Below are 10,000 nucleotides of genomic sequence, written 5' to 3'. Positions count from 1 at the left end.
CCTAGGACTGTTGAACTGTTCACAACCAAAGTATGATCCGCCTTTCCCCCCATCGTGCTTTGCTGCATGCCACTCCCTCCCGTATGCAGCGTCCCTATACTGTAAGAAAAAGGACCCTTTGAAAAGGGCTTCCCCGCTGGCTGCGCTCTGCTGCCCCCTGGTGGTCGTGTGTGTGTGTGTGGGGGGGGCGGGGGGGGGGGGGGGGGGTGTAATTGGCATGCCGACCGCAGGCTAGGAGCAACGCCGAGCGCACGGGTCGCCTCGAACCAAAACAGGAGTATAAAGAACGTGGTGGTCTTCTCCGACGTGCCACGCGAACGGCTCCACAGCCACAGGTTAACACTGGAACCCCCCCCCGCCCGCCGCGGGCAGAGGCGCCGCGTAGCAGCTGTGCACCGTGTGTGTGCGCCCCCCGTCTCTGACGTGCGGCCCACGGGGGGGCCCACGGCGGGCGCCAGGGCTCGGCGGTAATTCAGGGATAGCTGTGTGATGTCCGTGATGCAGACCTCGAGACTGTTCCTATTTTTACGCTGATCGATCGCAGTCTCGGCAGTCGTCTTCCGTCAGTTAACGCAGACGACATCCAGAGCTGGACATTTACTTTGATTTGAGCCTGTTCGGTATGGTTATTTGATCTAATATTTAGATTATATCATGGTATAATTATTTCCCTACAGTAAATTGTAGCTACAACCCTAAGCCTCTTTACAGAAGTTGGATCTAATTTTAATTTTGTTTGATTAAACAATCGAGCCCTATCTGAACTGAGAGGCTGTGTGCAAATATACTATTACTTTTCTCAGACATGCTACAGGAAAAAGGCAATCATGTTTTTTCACAATTCAGCTTTTAGACACTATGGCAAGACATGATGGTTAACTCCATATTTGGGCTAGGCTCGGCTTCCCTCTGCAACTGTACCCGATATGAGTCCCTCCCCATGGATGAGGGGTTGTGTCTTAGTGGTGGTAGACCGGAACGGGGCCTGTACCAAGCAGTCAGGCTCTCCCGAGCGGCTTATAGCAGGAGACGTGAGTTTATTTGAGCTTGGTATTTAGTGTGCTTCCTGCCATTGTTTTGCCCTCTGCATGGTGTTAAGGGCCCGGGATGTGCCCACTGTAGTAGCCAGAAAGAAAATGGCATCACACATCCTTTATCAATGTCTCACCGTCTCTCACCAAAGCCTCAACATCCCACGGCGTGGCAAGGTTTACCTGTAGACCGCTGGCCGCGTGGGGACTTTGCTGCTTCTCACCGTTCTCTCTCTCTCTAGAGAGTCTCTGCCTTTAGCCTCTAGGTTGCGGGCGTTTCCGCTGAGTTGTGTCAACAGCGTTTTTGACGTCATCATTCTGAGCATCTTCCTGAAAACCCAGACTGTGGATGAGCTCTGAACCGCTGGAAAATCAAGAGCTCTGGTTTTCATTTCATTGTTTTGTTTTTTTTCAAGACTTCTCTTTCAAAGTGTAGTTCTTGCTCGACACTGTCTTATCCCTTTTGTTGTGACGCTGACGCCCTGTTGGTGACGTCGGCTGTGATCAGGAGGGAGGAGAGACTCACTGGGGTCCGAGCCGTCACAGCCGTCTGTGCTCTGTTCAAAGATTCCATCCACAACCGGTCTTGTAGGTTTTATGTGCACTTAGTACAAGTAGGGCGTGTACGTGAGATCAAATATTTAAATAAAATGTATACATTTTAAGAGTAATTTCATTTGTCATTTGAGTTTCATCAGCTAAAACTGGGCCATTTTGATTTGATCAATTTTCAGCAGTTTAGAACATGGCCAGAGAATAGTTTTAATATTTGTTGGAAGCGCCTTTTGTTTAATGTGATGATCGGTTATCTTCATAACTGCCTTCAAATACATTTCATGTAATTTATTTTTCAATAAAATCAGTGTGTTTACCTTAATTATAGATACAATTTTGTCTGCCTTGTCTTTATCAGCTGCAGGTTGTAAAATAGATTTTAAGATGAATGTTGTTTTGCTCAATTCTCCATAGACCATTGTTGCTTATATCACATTCATCTAGGAGTGTTTTGGGGAATTCTTGCCTGGAAATTGTACATATTTGTTGTATGATGAGCCAGAAACAGTACACTATGTTGTGCCATACAACATGGTGGTCTCAAGTATTTAACAAAGAGTGAACTTATAATTTAAAAGGTGGATGAGATCCTTCGCTGAGAAGTGCTCACACACAGGAATACGTTTCTGCTTTCACTAGGCCTAGGTTTAGTGTAAGCTATCATATATTGCATAAGGTTTAAATCCTTAGCTGATCTCATATGGAGAGCATGTTTGAATAACTGCAAGTTTAAAGCATTAATGTAGTTGCAAATAGTGTATGGCGCATTGCTCTGACATTAATACTCGTACTCCTAAGCAATGTGTTAGAAATTAAATTAGTAAGATGTGTTAATGGGTTGAGATAATGTATGCAAAACCAACAACTTATGATTTTACAGGATCATTTATAAAGCATAAATTGATTTTTAAATAGTTCGCAAATTATGGTTGTTCATGATGAATTCAGTTAAGGTGATTACATTTAAAGGCTGGATATGCAGCACTACCAATGCTCACATACATCTCAAAATGATGTTATTCGTTTTATACAAAAGTCTTAATGCTTTCTAAGGACCAGAATTGTTCAGTCGTTTATAACTGCTGAGTGACCGACATGTCAATGGTGTGGCGTTGTGGTTCAGACAGGGACTTGGAACCTATACGTTTATTTATTTTTTCAATCGTTTTCTACTGATTGGTATTAATCAATAATTACTAGTTTATATTAGCACACAGTTTGTGTGAAAAATAAGTATCAGGAACCTTGTATAATGTAGGCTATTTTATATCAATATGTTGCATTATGTGGATTTTATTTATTAATTAGCTGTATAATTAAGCGTTATACCTGATTGTTTAAATTGTCTTAGTTTGTACTTATGTCCATACGAGTCATGTGAATCACTGGATTTGTTTGAAGTATTAAAGGAGTAAGCCGCACATGGTTTGAGTTTAGCTGACTGTTTATCTGCGCTCACTCCCGCAAAATGTGCTGTTGAATGAATACACGTAGTCTCGCTCAAGGAAATCTCGCTCCGAAATCTCGTTGTTACAGGAAATTCACCTAGAATCTTCACCCAAATGCTTCGGACAACGCTAAGCAGTGCTTTCTGTAGTCCACATTAGTCCATTAGACGCAAAATTATAAGAAAATAGGGTTAAGGTTGAAAAATACACAAGTTCTCTACATTAGCCTACGACGCCATTGTAATTTCTACAGAGAGCCGAGGCCAATTAGTCAACTCAAACTAAATGTTACTTTACTGATTTATGAGAAACGTCCTCTTCGTGAATTGCAAAAATAATTATCTTTCAAATTGGCCTGCAACATATGTGTAATTCGTGGCGAAAATTCTTCAGCCGTATTTTTTGGCGAAATAAATTCCGGTTGGGGGCAGCTCGAGGGCGGGGCTTAAGCGCTACAGTGAAGAGAACAAATAGTTTAAAAAGTTATAATAGTTTTATTAGGGAGGGTTAGGATTCAGGGAGAATGATCACAACAATGTCAAGGACTAGCATTTATATTTAAGAAAAGGAAAATAAAAGAACCCTTGGGGGAAATTGAGTTAGAGTAAATTAATGCATGACTGATACCACTAATTAAACTAATACAACACTGGAATTGTAAGTTGATAAGAGTGTGGTTCAACTTAATGCTTTTTTCACAGTGAGAAGCAGAGGGAAACAGAAATGACCGTTCAACGGTTTCAATGTATGAGGAAGTTTCAGGTGGAAACACATACAGTGAAGCGGAGTTTATAGTTGACAACGTGGAACCTATTAAAACAAACATATCGACTCTTTCCCCCTCTATAGCTATAACTGTAACCTCTAAAATGAACCTATTCAATCACCTAGGCCTACTGTGTTGATCAATCGTGTTGTTTTAACCAGGTGTCATTTCAATGGGATCAAACCAAACAACCATACCTGTCGAACATGTGGTCATATTTTTATGCTTGTGCTGCACAGAACCCATTACGAAATCCCAAATATTCCCAAATAAACGCAAACACGACAAACGATACACGACGTGACGTCACGGGCACTCCACGGTTACGCAACGACACGCCTCTGAATGCGAAGCGGAACTCCTTCGAGAGCGATACACAGATCTGGACTGCACCGCGAAGTTTATGACATGTGAAGAGCGGTGAGGAGAAAGTCGACCGCCTTCAACGAGGAGAAGCGACCTCGCGTTTCGATCCCAACAGGCGAGTTTGGGTCGCTGCCAGCCCGGATCGATTCCCCTTCCCCCCGGTGTGGCTGAGCTGCCAATGCGTCTACTCTGAGGAGAGCCATGACCGAGTACCTGTTGAAAGTTCTGGTTGTCGGTGATGGGAATGTGGGGAAGTCGTCCTTTGTCCATCGCTATGTCAACGGGCAGTTCAACAAAGACTACAAGATGACCATGGGAGGTAAGGTCTGTTTTTAACACTTATAGTTCATAATAATGTTTTGGTTACTTAGGTAATTTGACAACAATCCATCAATGTCTCACAGTAAACTCTGGTTGGTTTCTACCTCTCTCTCTCCCTCCCCATCTCTCTCCCTCCCGATCTCTCCCTTCCCCCCCCCCCCCCCCTCTCTCTCCCTCCCCCTCTCTCTCTCTCTCTCCCTCCCTCCCTATCGCTAGTGGATTTTTCTATGAAGCTGCTACCGTGGACAGACACAGAGAAAGTCAGACTGCAGCTCTGGGACATTGCAGGTAGAAAGAGTAGTTTGAGTTACATAAGGGTCAACATCACCACACAGAGTAAATGGTTTCATTGTGTGTGTGTGTGTGTGTGTGTGTGTGTGTGTGTGTGTGTGTGTGTGTGTGTGTGTGTCAGGCCAGGAGCGCTTCATCTCCATGACCAGGATCTACTATAAAGGCGCGTCCGGCTGCGTCGTCATGTTCGACGTCACCAACCCGGACAGCTTCCAGAGCTGCAGGTTGTGGAAGCGTGACCTGGACAGCAAGGCCACGCTGCCCGACGGGGGCCCCATCCCCTGCATCCTGCTGGCCAATAAGGTAGCCGGGCGGTACACCTGGGGTGGGCAGGAGGTAGAGCGGGGTCGGCTGGTAACCGCAAGGTCGCTGGTTCGATCCCCGGCTCCTCCTCCTAGCGGAGTGTCGTGGTGTCCCCTGAGCGAGACGCCCTCACCCTGACTGCTCCCTGACCCGCTGGCTGTCGCCCTGCGTGGTCGACTCCGCCGCCGTCGGTGTGTGAATGCGTGCGTGAACGGGTGAATGTCAGTCAACACTGTGAAGCGCTTTAGATAAAAGCGCTTTATATAAATGAGGACCATAGTCACCTGTAGAGGCCTCTGCTGACGGTGTTCTGATGTCGTCCAGCCAATCCCTGCAGCGTGTCAATTCATCGATTGGCATAATGATTTGCTTGGGACAATCCAGTTTGCAAATTCAGCCGTAGAGTAGTTGGAGTTATTTTGAATGAATACCGTAGTCGTAGCGCTTTGGGCCTCGCAGGCACATGATAACCCGGTCATGGTTTAAACATTAACGCGCAGGGCCCTTCAGTCAGGCTGTGACCAGGTGGTGTGGACAGACTGCGGTCTCTTTGACGGTCTTCGGAAGAAGTTGAATGAAAATCTTCAATGACCTGCATGACAACGTCATTTTTTTAAATATAACCAGCACGTCTGTTTGTCATTCTCTCTTCGGTCTCATCCTCATGTTAACTGTACTGGTTGTATTACCCCCCCCCGGCCCCCCTGCCCCCATCCATCGCTGCCTCTACCATTCCTCACATATCTCAGATTTATTACACCCGTTGGCCCACCAAGTAGCCTGACTTATCCACGGTTTGCGTTTGTACAGTGTTGGGTATAGTGGAGATGACAATAGTGGAGTAATTAGTGGAATAATTGTGGTGGGGAGTGCATGAGTTTTGGTCAGAATGCCTGATGTAGATTGGATGGATGCGTGTTGTGAATTGAGAACAGCCAGCTCATGATGTGATACAGCGTTCAGCTTTGCAACAAATATTTTTTGCTTTTTCAATCTTTTTCGACATCTGTAGTGCTGTGTGTAGCCACACGTTTGCCCCTTCACAACTTAAACACATAGTTAATTTGCTTTCCTAGCTCCTCTTTGTTTGTGTTGGTAGTTTAGTCATGTCATGTCACGTTGTTAACATTGGGTACATGGAGCACAACATAGTGGGTCATAGCCATGTCCAATGCTTTTTGGAAACATTTTCTTCATAAAACGTGTCAGACATCAGTTTTTTGTATACCTTTTATTCATTAGTAAGCTACATGGGTATGCCGTCTTTCAGAACCTTTCATTACATGCATTAAAGAGAACAAAAATATTGCATCCTCATTGTACCCAGCACTTCTGACAATGCACTTTGTCTCGGTCCCCAGCACATTTCAAACCAAACGGACGCCCATGCCCGTTGCATCTCTCACTCTCTCCCTCTCCCCGTCCCTCCAGTGCGATCTACCCTCAAGAGTGGTGTCGACCGAGGCCATCGGTAGGTTCAGTAAGGAGAACGGATTTGTGGCGTGGATGGAGACGTCTGTGAAGGACAACAAGAACATCTCAGAGGCTGTCAGGTGACACATCCGATACAGCCCACACTCTCAAGTGGATATAAACGATCTATTGAAAAATGCGCAGCGTACAGTGTATTAGGTTGACGTGATTCATTTCATAGGATGGAATAAGATGTTTACTAAATCAGCCAGCACTGAATTACTGTTCAGAGGAACTGGAGCGGCAGATGCTGGACTCCCGCCCCCCCGCCCCCCCGCTTCAAATCGGCCTTCAAAATGTGTTAGTGTTTAGACTGAACACTGAATGCAGAACACTTTAAGAGGAAGCAGGGGAAGGCTCCACCGAAACGGCCTTCAGCCACACATCCTCTCACCGAGCGGTCTTGTGATGCAGGAGGCTGGTGGAGGAGATTCTGTCCGTGGAGTGCGACCTACAGCAGACCGGTGATGTCAATCACCTGCTGGACCCCCCCCAGCTGGACCCCAACACCGGGTGCTGCTGAAGGCCCCCCCCCCCCCCCCCCTGCTGTCACCAACAACCTGACTACCTCTAGTACTGCACTCTGTGGGGGCTCTTGAGCGGGGCGTCCAACGCACTAAGGCCTGACCGGGATAACAGACCAGCCATCATACTGGAATGACCGTACTGCTGCTGCTGTGTGTGTGTGTGTGTGTGTGTGTGTGTGTGTGTGTGTGTGTGTGTGTGTGTGTGTGTGTGTGTGTGTGTGTGTGTGTGTGTGTGTGTGTGTGTGCGCACGCTTCTTTGTCTAATGTGGAACTTACGGTTATCTAATATTTTATATATTATTGTATATTAATGTTATACATCATTGTATAAAAACATGATAAAATAGCACCAAATGATCTTCAGGATTAAAAAAGAAAGACCAGATGAAATGTATTTGTATAAACTGTATTTCTTTATTGAGCACATGAATGTTGTAAGTATTAAAAGGGAAAATGTCTGATATATCCAGTCTTTTATTCCTATAACCAGATAAGAGTATCTGTAAAGGGAAGAGCAAACGCTTAAAGAGCATATAATCGATTTCAGGTATCAAACTGCAGGTCAGTCGCTGTCAGTGAATACAATAAATGGAATTTAGAAAATATAGTTTCCACAATTGATGTTCATTGGTGAAAATGAGTGGGTGGATTAGGGGTGAACAGTGGAGACTGGTTTCTCTAGTGCTGTCCCGTGGGCCTCACTAGTGTCAAACATTCAGTCCTCCTGTTACACTGGAACCTGTTGATCACACATGACTGAGCTCTACACATAGTTCTGTTTTAGGGTTAGGGTTAGGGCTGTTTTATTTGTTTGAATGCTTGAATGATCAGTGCACACCTTTTATTACTTGGCTTGACAAGAGTTACAAAACACTTTCAACCATTGCATTTTTTTTTGCTTTTTTTTTTTTTTTTACCTCACCTCTTGCTCTTTGTTTATTTTGGGCTGGTCCTCTGTGAATAATTCTTCAATATCAGTGATTCATTGAAGACTAAACTTGCATTCTATGGTCTAGTGCTCTTATCGTTTCTACAATTGTATCGTAATACGGCTCACACTCTTTTATTGCGATTGTTATTGTATTTTTTCCTTGTTTTCTATGTACTGACTTAAACTTAAATGATGTTTCCAACATCATTTAAGTTCACCTAAGGGAGACAGAACCATTTGTATAGGGAACAATATATGGGGAACGCTATTCAAGAACCAAGTTTATTTGTATATTTTCTTCAGTTAGTCGACTTGTTACAGGACATTGATGTATTGATGTGTCTTTTCAGGTCACGTGACATCATGGTTCTATCAAACACCTAATAAATGATTAAACATTGCGAGGTCTTAGCCCAACACAAGTTAATGTTGAAAATAAGACAACTTACATTAATGGTAAATTACTATTTTTATGTTAACATATTGTGGCACATGTTGACCCAAAATAGCATACTCAAATTGAAGGTTCAAATTAAAAGAGTCAGGACAGGTTGGAACAACTGAACAGACAGGAGACCTGAGCTGACCACCACCGTAGTGGAGCCATCGTCAACAGACAGGAGACCTGAGCTGACCACCACCGTAGTGGAGCCATCGTCAACAGACAGGAGACCTGAGCTGACCACCACCGTAGGGGGGGTCATCGGCCAACAGGCAGCGGTGTGGGGCAGGGATGTGTGAACACAAACATCAATTTCTGTGTCTGAAACCCAAATGTTGTCATTCTGGTTAATCTCTTAAGCTAACTTTATCGTCAGTGTCTACCACCAGACACCTGATGAGAGATGTTTATGTTATTATAAATGGTGTATATTTTATCAGGAACTGATTTTTGAAATGTTGTTGTTATAGTGTTATAAATGTTAGTCTTTAATTCAGTTTGTGTCGCACATGGATCCTTAATATCGAAATTACAGCTTCTTGTCTAATGTGGAACTTACGGTTATCTTTTATATATTATTGTATACTTAACTCCTCTTTGGCATCACCGCTGGGAAACATTGTTCATTCCTGCGGACATGTGGTGCCAATGACACATTTGGAGGTGTTTCTTACACTACAGTTAGCTAAGTGGAGAAGACCTTTTGAACAAGATGTAAATTACTTAAATATAGGCCTACTAATTAGCTTTTGACATTTTCCAACACGATCTTGATGTCAACAGGTGACGACCTCTACCATTTTGGTGCGTGTGTGTGTGTGTGTGTGTGTGTGTGTGTGTGTGTGTGTGTGTGTGTGTGTGTGTGTGTGTGTGTGTGTGTGTGTGTGTGTGTGTGTGTGTGTGTGTGTGTGTGTGTGTGCGCGTGTGTGTGTTTGTGTCATTATGCCGAAATTATTATTATCGCTGTGACTTCCTGCTAGACAAAAATCGAAAGTAAAACCTCGGGCTAATTCTCAATCAGGTACGGGGAGGCTATATGCACTGATCGGGTTTTAAAGCTCACGTCTTGCTTTTAAAACAATGCAACTTGCAATTCGTGCAGTTGGTTAACCGTTTGGCCGTTTAAGAAATCTGTGTACTTTCTGCTGCAAACTGTTTTGTCGTCGACCTCGAATAATGTGCGCATAGACTATAGGCCTACTTCGGTTGGCGTTATGTCGCTTTTTGGGCTACACCTGATAAACAAACTACGAGACTCTCTAAAGAGGCCGGAACCCGGCAGAGAACCCTCCAACGACGAGGTGTATCAGAGGTCCATCCCTGACCGACAACCCACCGACGTAGAAGAGAACCAGAGGTCCGTCCCTGACAGAGAACCCACCGACGTAGAAGAGAACCAGAGGTCCGTCCCTGACAGAGAACCCACCGACGAAGACGGAGAGAATCAGGAGTCGATCCCTGACAGAGAACCCACCGACGACCGAGAGAATACGAGAGACCATGACCCTTACCAGGTGGAACCCACTGATCTGTTGTATTGCGAATA

General features: G+C 44.6%; 2 protein-coding genes across 3 annotated transcripts in view; both read left to right on the top strand.

Moving 5' to 3' along the window:
- Positions 1–1,913, top strand: part of LOC311350852 (atlastin-2-like) — a 22,401-nt gene extending 20,488 nt beyond the window's left edge. For both annotated transcript variants that reach the window (XM_084470942.1, XM_084470940.1), the window contains exon 14: positions 1–1,913. This exon is cut by the window's left edge and continues 249 nt beyond it. The gene's annotated coding sequence lies outside the window, so the exon portion shown is untranslated.
- Positions 1,914–4,161: 2,248 nt separating this feature from the next.
- LOC311350299 (ras-related protein Rab-7L1-like) lies at positions 4,162–7,667 on the top strand. Its single transcript, XM_084470296.1, has 5 exons — positions 4,162–4,485; positions 4,704–4,775; positions 4,900–5,081; positions 6,513–6,634; positions 6,969–7,667. Exons 1-5 carry the CDS (start codon positions 4,368–4,370, stop codon positions 7,075–7,077), a joined length of 603 nt encoding a protein of 200 aa, XP_084326422.1. The 5' UTR covers positions 4,162–4,367; the 3' UTR covers positions 7,078–7,667.
- Positions 7,668–10,000: the final 2,333 nt, after the last annotated feature.

Source organism: Micromesistius poutassou (assembly GCF_964030765.1).
Source record: "Micromesistius poutassou genome assembly, chromosome: 7".
Classification (NCBI taxonomy): domain Eukaryota; kingdom Metazoa; phylum Chordata; class Actinopteri; order Gadiformes; family Gadidae; genus Micromesistius; species Micromesistius poutassou.
Note: the sequence above shows the minus strand (reverse complement) of the source record. Positions and strands in the feature narration are given on the sequence as shown.

Excerpts from the sequence above, each read along its gene's own strand:
- LOC311350299 (XM_084470296.1), top strand. The coding sequence starts at position 4,368 with ATGACCGAGTACCTGTTGAAAGTTCTGGTTGTCGGTGATGGGAATGTG. Across the intron at positions 4,776-4,899 it reads GCAGCTCTGGGACATTGCAG|GCCAGGAGCGCTTCATCTCC; the intron begins GTAGAAAGAGTA and ends TGTGTGTGTCAG. Across the intron at positions 5,082-6,512 it reads GCATCCTGCTGGCCAATAAG|TGCGATCTACCCTCAAGAGT; the intron begins GTAGCCGGGCGG and ends CCGTCCCTCCAG.